Genomic DNA, 20,570 nt, shown 5'->3' with positions numbered 1-20,570 from the left:
GGAGAAAAAAATTTTAAGGTTGGACAGAAAATGAACAATCATTGGTGGAATTAAAATAAAAGTTTCTATATTTGTCCTGGGAAAATAATAGCAACAGAACCTGAATCCAGCCCAGAGCCTGCAGTAGATTCTATAGCTGTTGTTCTGGTCTTCTCTGGGAAGCTTTCTCATTCTCCATCTTCTGGTGTATCTCTAGGACATGAGGTTGTTGGGGGGGCATATGTCCCACTTAAAACTGACTAGTTTGTCCTTGGTGTTGATAATGTGAACCTTGGGGAAAGATATGATCCCTTTCCTCTGGAGTTTCTAAGCTTAGTTTATCAAGGGTCCTAACACATGGAGAATTCTGGCCTGCCTACAACAGAAGAGAATGAGACCAGTCAACACTCAAGGAGAACCAGAAGAAAGAGAGGCAGGGAGAGAGACCTGTTGGCACCGAGTCCCTGGTCCCAGAGTCTTAGTTCCTAAAGCCCCTCCTTCATTTTGTGATTTATCTCCAGATCCTTCCCAGTTTTGTAATCCACCAAGTTCTCTCTTTGCTTAAGCTAGCTTGCAATGGGTTTCTGTCACTTGCAACCCAAAGAGTGCTGACTACTGCAGTGCTCATTACACAGTAGGGGACCAATGCTTCCGTGAAAAATGGCTGAGAATAGTGGAAGGGGAAAGTGATAGTTTTATCAAGTTGTGATTAACAAGGAGGTTGGAATTATGCTAAATTCCCCAGATTAGTGTGCAGTTTTGAAAAAAGAGGAGGCAGCTACACATATGTCCCTGGGAATGCCACGTTGACTTCTAATCACTGTGCCTTTAACACTTGATGACATTTCTGTCTCCCCCCACTAGGCACAAAGTCTCTCTAAGGCCAAGTTTGAATGTTGCTACCTCTGAGTTTCCAGAGTTTAGCACAACTAAGAATATAGTAGACTCAGTTGAGGATGGAAAGAATTAAGAAGAAAAGAAGAAAGGCAGGAGGAAGGAAGGGAGGAAGGAAGGAAGGAAGGAAGGATGGAGGCTGTTGGAACTGCTTTCAGCAACCCTAAACTTACTTTGCTATTATGCTTAGGCAAACTGCATAATATTGTTTATGTTTTACCTGCAATGTCTCATTTGGAATTTTTATTTTTTAGTTTTGGGTTAGTTACTATTTATGAGGTATTAAATTGCAATCTTTCTCATTTGAGGTTTAACTTTGTTCTTTGCACAATATCTAATCTCTTTTTGTATTTCTCTATCTTTAATGGTCTCTAAAAAAGAATCTCAATTTAGGAGCAGCAGAATATTTCGCTTTTAAAAACTCCTTCTTTTTCCTCTGTAATTAAGGAAAATGTTCAAAGAAGGAGGGCTGAATACCAACTCCCTTCTAAATAAACCTCCTAATTTATCTAATGGGAGGACATACACTCCCTCATTTGAATTGGCAGTCTAATCAAAGAAGAGCCAGGCTTGACTCCCATCCGGGATGGGTTTGGTCAGTCCTGCTGGGTTAGCATCAGATCTGAGAGCTCTGAAGTGTAAATTCATCAAGCTCCATTAACGGCTCAAGGAATTGCCAATTCCTGATCTAGCACACTGACTTGGTTTTCCATCATTTGGTTGCCAGGATGAAGCCAGGCGCTAAGAGGGCTACTGTTTTATAGGAGAGACAGCCGAGTTAAGGAGAGGAGTAGAAAACAAGGAATTTCTTCTAGATCCATTCAGCTCAACTAAGTCATTTAAATGATATTCAATTCACACTTTTACTGAGGCATTCCGACATGCCAGGCTTCCTGCCAAGTGCGAGGGTTAGAAGAGGAATAAAACAGTATTTGCCCTTCGTTACTCTCAGGGTAGTGGAGGAAGGAGAGAGAAGATAGATTAACGATCTATGAATAAAACAATCACTGCCTGTTTATCTATTTCTCTGCTCCTGCATCGTGTCAAAACTCCCAGATATAAGGTATGTTTGGACATTAGACTGAAAATATAGGCCAGATGCATTTAACACTGCTTCTTAAAGGCAAGCCTATTACATGGAACAGAGGGGAGAAAAAATGAGTTTTGGCATTAGACAGACCTGAATAAATGTAAGAAAAGGTAAAAGTTAGTAAATCAATAGAACTGTAAAAAATTAACTCTGAAAGTAATGCATTGTTTTTTGAATTACTAGAAAGTTCCATAAACACATTAAAAAAAAAAAAAAAGACTGAGGTATACAAATCAACAGTGAAATTAATAGGCAGAAACAAAGAGGTTATTCCTACCTCTTTATAACCTCTAATATAACCTTTGTTTCTTTCTTAGGCACGCTGGCAGTCTCTATGCTTTGCTATGTTTGAAGCCTAACTTTCTATGAAATGACCTTGGAAGACTTCAGCCCCTTTAGATTTCTCCCTTCTCTAACTTTTGCTCTGTGATGCAGGATGACCAGCCCCTCGTAGTGGAACTATTATCTTCCTCTACTTTCCTATTTCTGCCCACAAGATAGGAAGGTCTCCCCTCTCAAAAGTATTGGGAGGAAACTCTCTGTGCTCTCCCCACTCTCCCATCCCCACTGGCTCCTTCCCAAAAGAGAAGGAAGACTGTTTGATTAGAGAGTCAACTGGAGCCCAAGATCCACTGGTCCAAGTTCTTTGCTGGGCAGAGTAACCGGTGGCCTCTAGCTGTCCCTTCTCAGCTCTCTCCTGAGAGCCTGCTCACTGGCCCCGTGGGTTCTCCATGGCAGTCCACGTGGTGACCTCATTGGGGCCCTTCTCTAGATGGGGGGACAGAACTCTTGGGAGATGGAGCCAGAAGCCCAACTGGTCTTGTGTCCAAGCAGCATTCTGCTGTCCAGCTTTATCCTTAGTTGCAACTGAAATCTGCATCCCTCTCTGATTCCTGTGCATTTCCCAATTAGCTCAGAACTTCTAAAGGAGACAGATAAGATTAATCTTAATTGGCTCCCTCAAGATCCTACTCTCCATAGTAATCACTCGTCTATTTTCTAATTTTAACCCATAATTTTTTGCTTCATTATATCAGTGTTTCTTGCTGAAATGGTTGGATGGATGAAGCGATAAAGTGATGGATTATTACGCATGCATAAGATGATATTGTCTGGATCACTAATTATATTATGTATCTTTGTCATATAAGCACATAGATGATAAAACCCTCACGGACTAGGACTTTGGTTTATGCTTGTTTTGTAAACCTACTCCCAGGGTCACGTTTCTGCACAAAGTAGTCACTCATTACTATTTGTCTGTAATAGTAATATTTTATAGAAATTCATTTCAAAAAAGTGCAAACACATACATCACCTCAATACTCACAAAAATCGTATGAGGTAGAGATGATGACAATTTTTCAATTAAGGAAACAGCTCCAGAGTGGTCAAGGGAGCTTCCCGAAGCACAACCCAGTAGGACACCCGACTGCTCAGATTCTCTGACTTGGGCCTGTGTCTTCCCTGTTCAACATGCCTCTCTATAGCTATATAGAATGATCTTATATCCCCTTATTCTCTTTCACACTAGCAGTGTTGAAATGATTACACGAGTTTCTGAAGGAGGTGATCCTTGCTGGACACTTCCGGAAAGCAAGAGCAATATAATTAAATTTGAAAGCAGGCAACTGTCTATTCAACACTGGGCAGCCCTCGCTGAGCTCTGTTTGAAGCACTTTTATGTATTATCTTAACCATCTGCACAACAATCCTAGGAGGCAAATGCTATTATTACTCCCATTTTATAGATGGAGAAATCACAGCACAGAGAGGGGGAGAGCCAAGTTCGCCCAGTGAGTGACAGGGCCAGGACTCAAATCAGGCAGCGTGGTACCAGAGCTGAGGAACATACCATAAAAAGGATTTGCGAGGATAGAAAATCTCCAGTTATATAATAAAGAGAAAATGAGGGGGAAATAATCCTGCAGTATACGTGAGATGACAGAGAGAAAAGAAAAAAAATCAGGGCAGCTAACCTGGATATGTGAATAAAGATGCTGACCTAGCCATTCCTACATGGGAAACTCATTCCTTGTTTAAGAAGGGATTTGGTGAGGGCAGGAGACTCACTCTTATATAATATGCCTGCTGTTTGCTTTGCATGTGTAAGATAGTGAATTATTAAAAAAAAGTCAAAATAGAATGTTGCAAATTCATCATTCCAAGCTATTCAAAAAGCAAAGCACTTTCAAGCAAATTCATGTATTAAAAATGGGGAGGGATGTTTACCTTTTTATACAGTGTTTTGAGTTCTGCCTTAATGTCTTGTTCCTGTGTCAGCATGGGTGGTCTTGAAGGAAATGGCTTGATGGGGTTCGGCAGCGCTAGGATTCTTCCATCATCTCCGAACCATCTCCTTCCCTGGCGATCAAGCAGAGGGATAGAAAATGGTTTACAAAATAAACAGCGTTTGCAGGGAAATTCTCTGTCAACATACGTATTTCATGCACCTTCCCCCTGCCCCGTAAATATTTTAAAGTCTCTGTTTCCATTAGAAATTGAGTTTTCACTAATGCCCCCAGAATTCATTTAAGATATAGTTTTCGACCCCCTCTCCTCAAAAAAAGTTTAAGAAAAAAATTAAAGGATTGCTTAAGAAAAATGTATTTTCTATTCATCAAAAATTTAAGAAAGGCAACCAAGGAGAAAAACAATTGAGAACATTCTATCTTTGGACAATTAAAAATTTCTGGGAATTGGGAAAAGGTTGCCAATATCAGATTTAGCAGGAGAAGCCTGAATCCAGCTTGCAGAAGATGGGATTTGAGCAGAGGACAGGGTGTGATGTTTGAGGGCCACTAAACATATTGAGGACAAATTAAAAAGAAAAAAAAGAATGAACCACTCTGCAGACACTCTCAGGAGGAAATGAGTACCACGCTGCAGTGATGGCCCACAGGATAGAGAGCATCCATGAATCCCTCCTGGGCTACAGTGAGGGAGCAGGGCTGAGAGCTTACGGGCTCCTGCACCAGCAACCTGTTCTCCATGATGTTCTGGTTGGTTCTCGGCACCTCCAGTCTTGCCCCGATGTAAAGGCCTTCGTCTTCCGGGTACCTGGGCTGCACATTCTCAGGAAGCTTTTTATACGTAGGCACTAGACAGTTCATAAATAAATACGAGCCTCATTAGTGCCAACCTAAACGTTTCAAACCGCAATTTGGTGAAATGAAAACCACCACCGGAGATTTTATTTATGTTCTTGGAAACTGCAAATGCTCCAAACTGATTTCTAGAAGCAGGATCAAGGGAAACATGGATGTGTTTACCCACAGTATCATGTTGGAGAATCATGAAATAATTCTACACCTAACTCGCCCGCGTGGCCTCACACACTGCGAGGAGTGTGGTACCCAAATCAGGGGAGCTGCTCCTGGGCTCATCAGTGGAGTGAATTTGGACCAGATGCTTCTTTGAACTCTTTCCTTCCATACAAAAGTGATGATAATATCTATTTCTTTGGGGTCTTGGGAGAATTAAATAAAGTAAAGTATGAGGAAGTGCTTTGTAAATTAAAAAGTTCACTTGAGTCAACGCGACTTCATTTACTCCATCACTCTTTGTTCTGTTCATAGATGAGATCTTTGCTGACAGCTTCCCTGTGCCCGGTGCTCAGGAGGCTCTGGGGGGTCAGTGGGAGTGACAGGCAGCAACCGCCAGCAAAGGACGGAACAAGATGATTTCAGAGAATGGTAAGCACGGTGAAGAAAAGAACACCTGTGATAATAATGCGGGAAGGGGATAGACTTGAGATGGAGCGGTGAAAAAAGGCTTTTCCATTTGCACTGACTCCTGAAGATTGAGAAGGAAAGAGCTGGTGATGGGACAAGCAAGTGTGTCTGCCCAAGGGAACAGCCTGTGCTGAGTGGGAAACAGAAACACCCAGAATGCAGTGGTGCCGAGGGCAGGGGCAGTGCTTGGAGATAATGTCAGCAGAGGGCAGGAGGGAGAGCCGGGAGAGCCCTGCAGGTCTCAGAGGAGCTTGGGTTCTGGTCAAGGGGGTGGGATCACTGAAGACCTTGTGCCAGGGAGTGACTGAGCAGATCCACAATTCCAAAAAGACCTCTGGGCCTGCTTTTTCAGCAGAGTGGGCTAGAGGAAGAGCTGGCAGATGCTGACATGAAGGTCAGGATGTTATTTGGCAATGAACAATGAAAGGTGGAGACTTGTTTTCGTTTTATAACTATCTCACTCTAAAACACCCCAAATCCCTGAATCTGCTAATTTTCTAGCGTGTGGCCATTTGGACACTCTGCATCCCAAACCCATCCACAAAAAACAACTAATACCAGTATTTCTAGGAAAACCTATCTCTGGGTCCTTAGAAAATGTGGAGCAAACTACTGTTTTACCTTTTTTTCTGTCCCCACGTCATCTATCCACAAGTCTAAACACCAGTCCACCACTAGTCCAATGGTCTTCAAAACTTTTCATCGAAACATTTTTGGGCACTTGCTCGTTATATGTATGTTTATTTATTATGTATGCACTATGGCACAAACAAAATTAAATTAGGAAAGGATGAGATTAAAAATAAATGTAAGTAGAAGTCTTGATGTTTTCTTCCTAAACCCCTGGGATGAACTCACTCTACTTTGGAGACCATTCTCTAAACAGTAACAAGAAAACAGCAACAGTAATAGAAGTTCTTATTTTTGATCCCCTGCTAAGTGCTAGTCGCAACATAGGCACTTCACTCATATTATTTCCTCAATGCTCAAAATAAAAATAAATGCCCAGAGTCACCCTGCAGGATAGTTTCATTGTCTCCTGTCTTCAGGTGAGGCACCTGAGAATAGAGGAACATGCTCAAGGTCATACCGCAGGAAGGAAAAGCTGGTCTGTGTGCTTGGTCGTGGGGTCGCCTCCACGGAATGGAAGCCCAGTCCATGCCCTGATTCCCTGCTCAGAGCAAGTGCAATGCAACCAGGACCCTCTAAGCCTCTTCCACTGCCTCTACCGATTCCCAGTTTCTGGCCCGGTCTGAGACAGCCCCTGGGGTCTAACCTCCATCCCCAACTCAGGTGGGCTCCAGGGAGAGGCCTAACAGTGAGTCCTCTGAGCAAAAACCCAAGTGACAAAGCTCCTCCTTGGCTGAGGCTGCTGCAGTGCCTCTCTCCCCGAAGAAGCATCAGGACGCATGTGCACGTGGGTGGCCTCTGGAGCAGGTCACCTAGATCGGAAACCTGCCTTGCTTTACTAGCTTCATGGTCTTGGGCCAGATCCCTAACTCCTCTGAGCTTCTACTTCTTCATCTGTAAAATGGGCATGAAAAAAGGTCACTTCTCCAGCCCTGGTGGGTGGGTGAGGCACGTTCATTGATACACATCAAGCATTTGGAAAAGTACCAGGTGGAATCAATGCACAGAATGCATTCACTATTATTATTACTATTATTATTATTGCAAAGTTAAAATCCTTGGGTACTTTTGCCAACTACCTACTTGAAAAAGAAACTTGGGATGGCCAACAAATTATGATACTTTGAACATAGTTGATTCAAAATGACCTCTCAAAAAGAAACAATAATTTGCTTTTGGCTCAGCGTTTAATTGGAACTTAAACAGAACAGGACAAATGAAAAGAAATCCGACTTCCAAGTAAGGTAAGCTCAGGCCTCCTTCCCAGCCTGAGGGGTGCACTCCTGCAGGACTCACTGGAACTGGGGGGGGATCCCTCAGGAACTCTCAGGAGGAAAGGAAATTCCAGGGGAAAAAAAGAGCAAAGGGAGACCCAGGAAAGAGGGGAAGAAAGGAGATGTACCTGGGAATTAGTCAGATGGTCCCGGCTTCAGTAGCCTGGCCATTTCCCCATGGAGGAAGAAGCTTGGCCAGCCGGCTTCCTGGCACACAGCTCTTCAAACCCCTGGAATCTCTGGAGTGGTAGTTGTCTCCTGTATGCTAATGAGATGACAGGTGGCTGGGGCTCCTGTCAGGATGGGTGCTGGTGGCCAGGGAAACCAAGCATGTGAGCAGAGGGCTGGGGCTTTCAGCATCTGCCTCCCTCTATCCCTACCTCCGGGACAGGAGAGGGTCTAGAGAGAGAATCCATCACCAGTGGCCATGATGTAATCAATCATGCCTACATAACTGAAGCCTCCGTAACAGTCCTCACTGAAGGGGTTTAGAGAGCTTCCTGGTTGGTGAACGCATGGAGGTGCTGGGAGGTTGTGTGCCTGGAGAGGGCATGGAAGCTTTCCCTCATACCTCGCCCTATGCATCTCTTCATCTGCATCCTCTATCATTTTCTTTAGTGTATAATAGACCAGTAAATATAAGTAAGTGTTTCCTTGAGTTCTACATGCTGCTGTAGCAAATTATTCAACCTGAAGATGGTGTCATGGAACCATCTCATTGTAATAGAGTCAAATAGAGCTGTGGGTAACCTGGTGACCCAATACCTAGGGTTGGCATGGGAGGTAGGGGGAAGTCTTGTGGGACTGAGCCCTAAATCTGTGGGTTCTGCGCTAAACCCAGGTAGACGCTGTCAGAATGCAATTGTAGGACACCTAGCTGGTGTTGGAGAATTGGTTGCTGTGGGAAGAAACCCACACACCTGGTCACAGAAGTGTTCTAGAAGTGTTGAGTGTAAGTAGAGGATGAAACTGAGTTTTTCCTTTTCACAGCCTGAATCTCAGAGTCTCACACACTCTCAGCCCCAGAACTGGTCATGGATTTGGTGGAGGGGTTCCCATAGCATCCTGGTATTTCTTCTGCTAGTCTATCGATAAGTGTTGTTGAATGGATATTTTTCCATGTTCTATATTTTTTTGTCTGAACATATTTCTTGATTACGAAGTCAGATTAGAAATTGGGATCAGTTGTGGAAATCAGGCATCCTTATACACCAGCCACATTTCATTTGAAGGAAAATGAAGATGGCTAAGTTGAGCAGGACGATAAAGAGAACAAGTACCTGTCAACCTGCTGGGTATGAACAGGAGTTCTTTTTCCATCTGCAGACGAATGTGGACACTTTCATAATCCGCAGGTCTGACTGCCACAAAATCTTCAGCCGCATGATCTAAGCCCAGTAGGAGATCCTCAGCATCCCTGCCGTCGAGCAGCTCTTCCTCATCCTGAATTTCATTAAAAAACAGCAAGAAACAATCAGGCAAAAATAATTAATTTACTTGCAAAAATAATCAGTGATAGTAAATGCACCAAACAACTTATCCTACAATAAAGTTACCTTTTCTTTTTATCTTTTTCTAAATGAAAGCATAAAACTATATGGCCTTTCCTATTTAATAAGCTTTGTTTTTTTCACTCTTCCACATACTTGGAAAAATCAGAATGCACTGAGGTCAGAAGAGATGTGCAAAGCAAAGCAAAGCAAGTGAAATCTCAATCACTGTGGCCTCCTTCGAGGGTGCCTGTTCTTCCACAGTAACTCAAAGAACTTGGGTTCACGAGTTATGCAGCTTTTTAACCTTCCATCTAGCACTGACCCCAGGGCAAATGCACCAAGCATGGGGTGCACACACTCTGCTAGACTGCCTGGGCTTGAACCCCAGCTTCACCCCATGCTGCCTGGTTGACTGTGGGGAACTTACGTACCCTTCCGATCCTCAGTTTTCTCAGTTGTAAGACTGGGGTATTAATAGATTTTACCTCTTAGGGTTTTGTGAGAATAAAATTAAATAATGCATGTAAAAATTCTAAGCACAGGACCTGTAATTACAAATTGTCAGCTGAAGCATGTTAATTTAGTTTGAATATTTTCCAAACGTTTTTTCCTTTTCTTTTTCCTCCTCCTCCTTCTTCTCCTTTTCCCTCTTTTTTCCCCTCCTTCCTTTCTTTTTCCTTCTTGTTCTTCTTTTTAAAGTTTAAACCTGACATCCATTTATGAGGAACACCTTTTAAAATCCTGTGGAGAGGGAATTCCCTGGCGGTCCAGTGGTTAGGACTCTGCGCTTCCACTGCAGGCGGCATGGGTTTGATTCGATCCCTGGTCAGGCAACTGAATCCACAAAAAAATCCTGTGGAGGCTGCCAGGTAGCTGAAGACAATGGCAGTAGCCTAGCTTCCTGCTACATGGATTTGGTGGAGGGGTTCCCATAGCATCCTGGTATTTCTTCTGCTAGTCTATCCTCCACAAATATGCAAAACGATAATAAGGGTAAAGTAAATCTACATGGTAACCAAGCTCTCAGCATAAATTGAAGACAGAGAATGCCAAAAACTTCAAAAAAGTGAAAAGAGAAATATCCGGTAATAATAGTGTGTGGTCTTTCTCGTGCCCCATCTCTGCTTTGGGCAAATACAGGCTGAGAAAACTGCAGAGAAGACAGAAGAGGGAAGCAAGTGATGGGGCCTGCAGATGGTCCAAAACCTCCACCAGAAAGACTAAACCCACTCTGAGTATGCAAATACTAAAAAAGTGTCTGGGCAGACCAGAGCCTGGGCTACAGGCTACAGGGGAGGAGCTTCAAAGTATGCATGATTCAAAAGGGCAGTTTTAGGAACAAATTCCATGGAGAAAAAAATGCAAAAGGAAGGAGAAGTGGCTTTTGGAGAGAGATGTCCTGATTTAAGAAGCCCACAGATTTGTTCACAGCCCTGCCTTCCAAAAGTGGAGTCTGATACTCCTCCCTTTCTATGTGGGCCGTACTTAGTGACTTGCTTCTATGAGTAGAATATGAGTTCGGTTATGTAGTGTCTGATACTAGGTCGTAAAAGGCATCCTGGCTTCCTCCTTGCTTCCTCTCGGATCACTTGCTTTGGGGAAACCAGCAGTCATGTCATGAGGACACTCAGGCAGCTTTACAGGAAGGTCTGAACTGAGGCGTCCTGCCACCAACCAGCACTTGCTGGGCAGATGGGTGAGCCACCTTGGAAGCAAACCCTCCCAACTCAGTCAAGCCTTCAGATGAATGCAGCCTTGGCCACCTTGTCTGCAACCTCATGAGAGATCCTGAGCCAGAACTAGCTGAATATAGATTTGTAAAACAATTATTATAGAGCACGCTGAAGTATTCCCAAGCTTTCATAGACCTAGGTAAGAAATTCCATTTCTGGGAGTCATTTTTCAAGGGAGGTGACTAAAAGTTAAGCACAGAAATAGGCCAACTGTGCAAATTCTGAAACATTTTGGTGTGTTTTCCTTTTTGTTTTTTAATGTGGTAAAATATAAATAACATAAAATTTATCATATTAACCACATTTAAATGTACAGTTCTGTGGCATTAAGTATATTTATATTGTCGTACAACCAACGTCACTATCCATCTCCAGAACTTTTTCATCTTCCCCAACTGAAACTCTGTCCCCATTAAACAATATCTCCCCGTTTCCCCCTCCTCCAGTCCCTGGCAATCACCATTGTACTGTCTTTCTCCATGAACTTGACAACTCTAGGTACCTCATGAAAGTGGGATCACACAATATTTGTTCTTTTGTAACCGGCTTATTTCACTTAGCATAATGTCTTCAAGGTTCATCCATGTTTAGCATATGTCAGAATTTCCTTCCTTTCTGGCTATTGTAAATAATGCTTCTATCAACAGGAGTACAAATATCTGTTTGAGCGTCCACTTTCAGTTCTTTTGGGTATTGCTGGATTGTATGGTAGTTAGTTCTATGTTTCAATTTCTGAGGAACCTCAGAAATAGACTTTTTCCACAGCAGCTGTAGCACTTTGCATCACCATCAGCGATGCACAAGTTTCTCCACATACTTGCCAGTACTTTTCCTTCCTGCCTGCCTCCCTCCTTCCCTCCCTTCCTTCCTTTATCTATCTATCTATCTATCTATCTATCTATCTATCTTATAATAGTCACTCTAATCTGTGTAAAGTGGTATCTTATTGTGCTTTTGATTTGCATTTCCCTAATGATTAGTGCTGTTAAGCATCTTTTCATGTACTTATTGGCCCTTTGTATATCTTCCTTGGAGAGATGGCTATTCAAGTCCTCTGCCCATTTTTAATAGCATGTTTTCTTTGATTTCACACATCCCACCCACAATTACAGAATCTGAGTTGTAGCTTGGGTGTGGTATGGGGCACAAAAAGCTGCTCACCTGTAAGGTTGTGGGGAGAGAGAGAGAGATAGGTTTCATTTGCCTTGGAGAGGTAAACATTTTGTATATGAAGTGAATACTAATCCTTGTGTGGAGTCTAGCAAGAAAAATCTGTAAACCATGTTGCTATGCTGTTTTTTTTTCCACAAGAGAAAGATGGACAGATTTAATTAAGGTCCTTAGTCCCCAAATTATGGGGTAAAATCAAGGGCTAAGAAAGTAATGTGAATCTGGTATTCTTATTGCTTTCAGATAGGACATGGATGAGTTGTTCTGTGTGGGGGTGGTGAGTTTGTTCCCAGCCACTTTCTTCCTGGCTAGGATATCATCACCATCATTGTCACCATCATCGTCACCATCATCATCATCATCACCATCATCACCAATACCATCATCACCATCATCACCAATACCATCATCACCATCATCATTATCATCATCATCCCTCTCCTCATTACCATCCTAATACTAAATACCATTTTGCTTACTCCTTCTTGCACAGGTGGCTCTTCTTCCTCTCCTTCCCCCTCCTCTTGGTTAGTTCCATCTCTACTTTTTGCTTTTGGTTTTTCCTCTGATTCCTCTGGTTCGGGATCAAAGTTGAAAGTAAAGAAGTTATAAGCTTCCTCAGCAGAAGGGAAGCCAGGCGGAACCTACAGAGAAGCAGCAAGCAATAGAATTTGGGATTATCTAAACTGAGATAAGCTCTGCACAGTTCACTGACAGCTGGCTGGATGCTAAGAGCATCAGGCACATTCTAGGCCTCCTAAGCATATTACCTTTGTTGAAGGTGGTGAACTTTAACAGATGCAACAGGCCTCCTTAGTTAAGTAACTTTAATGAGTTACTTTTTTTATAAATCAGCAATTATTTACCTTCCTACAAGCACATAAATACATTATTTATATCAGTAAATGCTTTAGAAAAGATGATTAAAATGCAAAAAAGTGGATTCAGTGTTTTATAGGCCAATGCTGAGATACTTTTAATTTTGAGCAATACAGCGTTTGTTAAACTTTTTTATAAAAAAAGATCATTTTTGGGAGTTTGTTTTAATTCTTCTTGAGTTAGTATCCCCTTTTTTCCCCATAGTAAAAGCTGGTGCAACTTCATGGCTGAACAAGTGGTCTTGTCATGAACATTTCCTTCCCTTCCATGCATTTCCCTTCCCCAAAGTAGGCAGTATTCTAATCTCTCCACATGATTCTAGGATTTCAAAAGTAGGAATCATTTCTCATACTTTTTCTTGCATACTCCATGCAATAGGAGTCAGCTTGTGTGTATAGTCATTTCTCTTTGAATATTTTTGAAAAACAAACAAATCAACAAAATACATGATTTAAAGAATGCATGATTTAAAACAAACATGATTTAAAAAGATAGGATTTCTCACCGGGGGTTTAGACTTGATTTTTCGCACAGAATCATGCAATTTTACTCTTGAAAAACCTTGGGAGTCATCTTCTTGTTGAGTCCTTTGTACCTCTCTACCTGGCTATACGAGTAGAAAAAAATGATAGAGACACCATTTAAATCAAGAAACTAAGGATGTTCTAAAACAAGCATTAACCTTCAAAAGTCTTATCTTCTGACCATTGATGCATCTCACCATTTCTAAGGAATGAAATGTTTACAAATTTCAAATATATTTGAATGTTAACGTGGCTGAATATTTTCTTACTCAGCTCTGTCTCTCTCAAGACTAAACAAATATAAAATTTTATAGTCAATAAACCTGAAAATGAAAAGTGTTATTTCATCCTATAGATCAATAGATTATCCAGCTCACAGAGCATCATTTCCGAACAGTCTATGATGAAAAGTATCAATGATGTTTGATTATAAATAAGTCCAAGTGGGCAAGGGCTGTCCCAGGCCCTGGCCTTTCACTTTTGTGTAAATCTCAGAATGGCTGACTGAGCCTCCTCAGGCGTTTACCCAGAGACACCTCTGTGATGAAAGCTAGAAATACTTGGAACAGCTAAGATAAGGTGCTATAAAATTTCACCTAAATGCAGCTAGATGTCCAGCAATGGCCAGAATAAAAATGAGGACATCAGTTGGGTATAGTCTATCATACTAGCAAGAGAATACATACACTTCCAATTTATGTAAAATTCTACGCTTTTCCTCCATTTTCTCATTTTGCAGTATAAGGTTAAGTAGTTATGTACTAGTACTCAATTATATAGAAGTTGAAGGCGTGCTAATGAATAAATTTCACAGTGCAATGCAAAGAGTTATTATTTGTCTTGGTAAATTCCAGAATTTTAAATGGTGTTTTTGAAGATGAGGAAAGAAGCAGATGGGTATTACTTAGTGTAAGGAGAAACAACTGAAAAAACTAGCGTAGACTAAAGATCAGGTTCCAGTGCTGGATCAGGAAGATTTTCTAAGGATCTTCCAAGTTTAGTCTTCTCATAAAACAGGGCTAAAGCTTTCTCATTCACTGCTGAGGATGCCATTCTGCTCCTGCCTGCCTCAGAATCCCCCACCTCCGATAGCCCATGAGGGAGACTGATATGTTTGACAGCATGAAAACAAGCCAAGGGGTCAACCAATAAGAGAGAAGAGAATCTTGACTCTGTGTGTAGGCCAGCCTTGGGTTTTAGAGAACTGTAAAGATGATGATACTAAAACACAAGACCAGGCAGAAACACTAGCCGTTTAGAAAATAAAATAAGTAGGTTAAATTCCATGTGGCAAATATGTGTATGTGGAGATTAGTATTTTATTCTTTTTGTTTCTTTCCATCCCTTTCTATACTTGCTTGGCATAGAGGCTATTAAGTTCCAAAAATATAATTTCATTGGTGTCTTTTATTGTAATATTGACAGTTTTATTATGATATTTATGGACTTGATCGAAAAGCTTGTAATTTAATTTTTATTAAAATCTAAAAATATTTAAAAGCAAATTATACTAGCATATTAAAAGCTATTAAATATATTTAAAAGGATTGAGTGTGCAGAATTAAATTTTAAAGAACTATTATCTATAATATCTTTATATAAGCTTAAAGTAATAATGACATTTAATTTCAACTTGAATGCCTATCATGATATGTGCATGTGTCCAGCTAGGAATTCCTTCTCACCCTTGAATTTGTTGTATCCTCCAAGAAGGCTCTATGGCCCTCTTCTAGCTTGAACTAGGCAATAGCAAGTCTCATTACTTTTTTAAAAAATTAATTAATTAATTAATTAATTTTTGGCTGTGTTGGGTCTTCGTTTCTGTGCGAGGGCTTTCTCTAGTTGCGGCAAGCGGGGACCACTCTTCGTCGCAGTGCACGGGCCTCTCACTATCGTGGCCTCTCTTGTTGCGGAGCACAGGCTCCAGATGCGCAGGCTCAGTAGTTGTGGCTCACAGGCCCAGTTGCTCCGCGGCATGTGGGATCTTCCCAGACCAGGGCTCGAACCCGTGTCCCCTGCATTAGCAGGCAGATTCTCAACCACTGCGCCACCAGGGAAGCCCCAAGTCTCATTACTTTTACCATACCATAATTACAAAATATACTAGTTCTAGCCCTTATCTCTCTTCTAAACTGTTAATCAATGTTTTTAATTCCTTAAAAGACATCCTAATCTGGATTGTCTTGCAGATACCTCAGATTTTTATACATTCTTGATATCAGTCATGATATTAATCAAGATATATGATTTCCAAATAATTTCTCCCATTCTGTGTGTTGTCTTTTCACTTTCTTGATGGTTTCTTTGAAGCTCAGAAATGTTTAATTTTGAAGAAGTCCAGTGTATCTATTTATTCTTTTGCCACTTGTGTTTCTGAGTCAGAGATAAGAAACCATTGCCTAAGCCAAGACTCCTCAAATTTTACGTAACCTGACTCCAAGGCTGGAGCCAAGTGCCCTTTCTATGAGCTCCTAATAGCACCCACCACAGATCTTAATCATCTTGTACTTCATTGTCTGATAGCCTGCCTGTCATCCCTACTGGGATCCTTGAGAGTAGGCTGTGACTGACATCCCCGTGTATTCAGAGCCCAGTGGGCACCTGGCAGGAAGGAGTCCCCTGTAGATGCTGGCTGGGCAACAGGTAGACTGTGTCAAGGGATCAGAACTTGGGTCACCTGGGACAGAGAACCAGGCCCAGAAAATAAAGACATTATGGTCATGTCTAGTGGAGACCAAGTAGTCAAAAGTTCTGTGTTATTTCCACTTTGATGTTGACATGTTCTTGGAGATTTGTGTTTGGCTTTGTTCTCTTATCACAAGTCTGCTGAGTATAAAGTAAATAGAAATGCAAACAAGAGTTAAGCACAGGTTTGTGTTGATAATTTGGATTCTCCACCATATTCCCAACTGGTTTCTCCTTTTCACTCTGACCCTACAGCCTCTAACACTAGCTAACACTTACAGAGAGAGGGCTTACCATGTGCCAGGTGCTGTCTGAAACACTGTAGCATGTATGAGATCATTTAATCCTCAAAACAATACCAAGAATTGGGTTCTAGTAGTATCCCCATTTTACAGAGGTGGAAAGTGGGGTCCAGAGAGTAGATAAGTTACATGTCCAAGGTCACACAGCTAGTGTGTGAGATTGCCAGCACTGAATGCTGGGCAGCTGAGGTCCAGCATCTGGGTTCTTCGTGTGCTTTGCTCTTTGCTCCATAGGATATAAAATGGACCACTTTTTAGATATTCCTTCCGGGTTGAGGTGTATACATGAAGAAATGTGCTTGTGAATGGTATGTTCCATTAGCAACCTGAGATCAGATCTAAGGGCAAGGCAGTTGACGTTTGCCTCAAATCCACAGAATGGCTCTTAGGGGAGATAGACTATGACAGACATACAGGCCAAGGTCCTGCTCACAAGGAGAAATAAATACCCTATGAGGCTAGGGAGTACATTTTTACTTCTAAAACTTGCAGATTGATTTGGATATCATATTCATGGCCCATGGACAAGTGAGAACTACCATGACTGAGTGAAATGATTATCCATCAGAAGGTACAGACAAGGCCGGATATAGGAGACCAGACCCTCCTATCACTTAGCCCACTTGACCAGAAGCCGAGACTCACACACCTGCTGAAACAATCAAAGTGTTTGTGTCATCATGATGGGATTTCAGGGACTTTTTCTTTATTTTCCAATATTTTAGAATTATGGCTCTTACAATTATGGCTCTTACGGAAGAAAATAAATTGAAATTAAAGAACAAGAAATGTGTCCTCAGTAGAATGGAGTAGCAAATTGTCATAAAGCCTTTTTAGGGGACTGAGTGTTCCAACAACCTATGAGGATGGCTACAACTTTCCTTGTAATCATTCAATCTCTGGCTTGTTTGGGATGAATATAGGTAAAAATTTGTAGCATCTCAAGGCATCATCTAAGAAAAGGCATCATCTAAGAAATCAGTGGTTGTGTTTCAGAAATATCCCTAAAGCATAGACTTTGAAAACAACCAAAACCATCATCATCAACAACAAACCATTGGATTAGACTTGCAAACACTTCATTGAGCCATTTGCTCTGTTCTTTCTGTTCCTTCTTTTACCCTCTTACATGCTTGTCCTTCAGCAACATCCCTGCTATGTCTTTCTATCTTTTACTGGCTTCCACTCTGCTTCATGGGCTTTTACTGTCAGTTTTTCTCCAAGTGTAAGACTGTCTTCATTCAGTCTTCTTTCCCTCAGGAAGCAAAGGCACTCTCAAAACTTCAAAACTCACCACAGTAGAAATGCTTCCAAAATCTGTTTCTCCAGGCCCAGGTCCCTTCCTCAATGTGCATCTCCAGAGGAACACATGCTGTGATGCCTCACCAGCATCTCAGATTCAAACAAAAATCAACCCAGGGCATTCAAACCACCTCCTGATCCTATTGTCAATTGCTTTCCACTGCTTAGGAAAAACCATCAGTGCTCCTTAGTGTAACACTCAAGGCCCCCACGATCAGATTCTATTCTCATCTCTTTCTCTGTTTCCCAGCAAGATCCATGGACCCAGCAACACTGACCCTTGAGACAGACTGGGAATGAGATAGAGCTGGGGTCAAATCCTGACTCCTCCACATACATGCTCTGTGACCTGGGGATAGCTTTGCAGCCCCTCTGAACCTCATATATCAAATGTGAATGGAAATAATAGTACCCACCTCATAGGCGTGTTGGGATAAGGGCATGTGATAACATGGGGCAGACTTGGCAAAATGCCTGGCACCGAGTAGCACTCTATAAATAGTAGCTATTATTATTAATAATAAGCATTTAACACCTCCTCTGTGCATAGCTCTGTTCTAGAACTTTTGCTGAAAAATTTATATTCTGCTTCACTGTCCTTGGTCACAAAGTAGGGATGGCCCATTTCTCACCTCTGTGCCAAATTCAGTCTCCAATTCTCTCTCACTGGGACTGCGTAAGCGCCTGGGCCGAGGGGTGGGAATTTCCTGCAGCAACGCACTTTCTGCTTTGGACTAAAAAGTCGAACAGAAAATTATTGCTACATCATGTCAGTGATGCTATGAAAATCTTGGTCACCATCTTAGGAGAAAATAAATCAGTAAAAAATACATGTTATACTTCTTTAAGAGATAAGAACAATGATTTAGAAAAAGGATGTTAAATTCTTCTTAAGTATAATTTTCATCTGTGCCAATATTAAATACTGCATTAACATTTAGAACATGAAAAACAAATTTAACGGTATTAAAATCCATGCAGTTTTGAGCAAACAAAGCAAGCTAGACAAGACCAGAAGCATTGCAATCAGCACCGAACAAAATATTCCTGTGGTTTCTCTCACCCTTGCAGCTTGTAATTTCTCTCTCATGCGTTCTCTCATGGAAAATTCTGCAAAGCCTGTTCTGGAAGCTGAAGGAATTGGAGGTAAGCCTAAAGCAATACAAGAAAATTACTTTAAAACATTTTTTTTTCCAAAGGGAAGATCAGATTGAAAAATAGCAAGAGCATGTAATTTTATTTTGCAAATTTAGAACTTCACATAAGCAATCATGAGATAATGTTGATAACCGTCCATTTGATGTAATAAGGACATGCCTTGGTTTCTTTAAGACAGACAGTGAAAACCTCGGTCCTATTAAGGCTGTTACATCAACTTAACTAAGAATAAAACAAATGACATTTGACTATTCAAGGCACAGACACACTTACCAATTCAATTACCATTGGGAAGAGGTTCTCGAATTTGTTGATTTGAGAAACAGGCTTGTCGGATGAATGGATGGCTGTTGATTTCTGAGTTCAACTTTCAACAGCACTGATAACTTCAGTCAGAGAAACCTTTTCTATGAGAGGTTCTATAGCCCCGGGCTATCTCATACAGACAACACATATTTTGTACATATTATTAAACCTATACATAAATATCATGAAATGTTGTTCAGCTACTTTGTGTCGGGCTCTGTGATAATGTGTTGAATGCATCTTCTCATCAATCTTACGCCATCCCTGCTAGGAGGGATCACCTGGCACCTTGAAGATGAAGACTCCGAGGCCCTCTGTGATAACTGACCGGCATTACGATTGCACACCGAGGAAGTGGAATGCTTGGGATTTGGTCCCAAATGCTCTACACCATTATGAAAGAGGTGGAAATAGAACAAAGCATTTGCGGGAACAGAATGTTATGCTTGGAGCAGAGAGACTCTACTGGGATGAAGTAGAAGATAAGATTGCAGAAGGAGTTTGGGGTCAAGTCATGGGGAGCCTCTGATGTCACATGAAGGAGTCTGGAATATATTCTCCATGCGGTGGGGATGTCTTGAAGGATGTGGAGAGAGGAGGAAGTGAAGCAGCATTTTCTGAAGCTGTTCCTGGGTCTGCAGGTACAGCATGGTTGGGGTGGAGGCACCAGGGACCCCAGCTGGGATACCCTGGTGAGATAATAAAGAGGGAGTCTGTGGGAATAATTGCGAAGACGCCACAAGAAAAATGGTACAGTTGTCCCTAGTGACGATGGCTAGGTAGGGCACTAGTTCTCCCAGCAGTAGCAGCGTCTTCTGGGCACTTGGTGGACGGGCAAACACTCAGGCCAGGCCCCAGACAGACTCAGGGAATCAGAACCTGGAGGTGGAGCCACCATCTGGGTGATTTAAAGACACACTCAAGTTGGAGGACCCCTGGTTTAGGGCAAGAGAGAGAAGGTGAAGGTGTCTGAGGTTTTGACTGAGGTGAGTAGGGGTTTGGGGTTCCTGAGAAAGAGAAAAGAGGAGGGAAGCCAGTCTGGGAGATAGTGAAGGGGATCAGTTTGCAGCTGGAACGAGTCTGAGGTGCTGGCAGGATATGGAAATGTGTGCTTGTCCCGCACCTGAGCTCCGGGAAGGGGTCCAGGCCCCAAGACGAAGACTTAGGAAGCGTTTCTACCATGGTGATGTTAACGTCTTGAGAAAACCTTTCCCGAGGGAGAGAGTGCAGAGACAGGAGGCTTCTGACCCTGTAGCCATTGACATTGTTAAGGGACGAAGGCTAACAAATGAAAGAAAAAGAGAAGGCAAGATGATTTATTAGCAGGTGGAAGGAATCGTGGCAGAGAGAAGAAGTGATGACGGGCAGAGGCCGCTGTGCTGGCCCTTCGGCCTCCGTTTACGCAGAAAAGCGATCC

General features: G+C 42.0%; 1 protein-coding gene across 4 annotated transcripts in view; it reads right to left on the bottom strand.

The window, feature by feature from the left end:
• The window catches only part of CC2D2A (coiled-coil and C2 domain containing 2A), a 137,033-nt gene that overhangs the window by 83,872 nt on the left and 32,591 nt on the right, over nt 1-20,570 (bottom strand). For 3 of the 4 annotated variants that reach the window (XM_061192103.1, XM_061192106.1, XM_061192105.1), the window contains 7 exons: nt 18,753-18,841; nt 18,322-18,423; nt 13,382-13,483; nt 12,465-12,641; nt 8,882-9,044; nt 4,927-5,063; nt 4,196-4,327 (listed from right to left, as the gene is read on the bottom strand). In XM_061192103.1, coding sequence (XP_061048086.1) covers nt 4,196-4,327; nt 4,927-5,063; nt 8,882-9,044; nt 12,465-12,641; nt 13,382-13,483; nt 18,322-18,423; nt 18,753-18,841 — 902 coding nt within the window. The remainder of the gene's footprint in view (nt 1-4,195; nt 4,328-4,926; nt 5,064-8,881; nt 9,045-12,464; nt 12,642-13,381; nt 13,484-18,321; nt 18,424-18,752; nt 18,842-20,570) is intronic. The other variant, XM_061192104.1, reaches the window with a different exon arrangement.

Source organism: Eubalaena glacialis, chromosome 5 (assembly GCF_028564815.1).
Source record: "Eubalaena glacialis isolate mEubGla1 chromosome 5, mEubGla1.1.hap2.+ XY, whole genome shotgun sequence".
Lineage (NCBI taxonomy): Eukaryota > Metazoa > Chordata > Mammalia > Artiodactyla > Balaenidae > Eubalaena > Eubalaena glacialis.
This window is presented reverse-complemented; position numbering and strand designations above follow the sequence as displayed.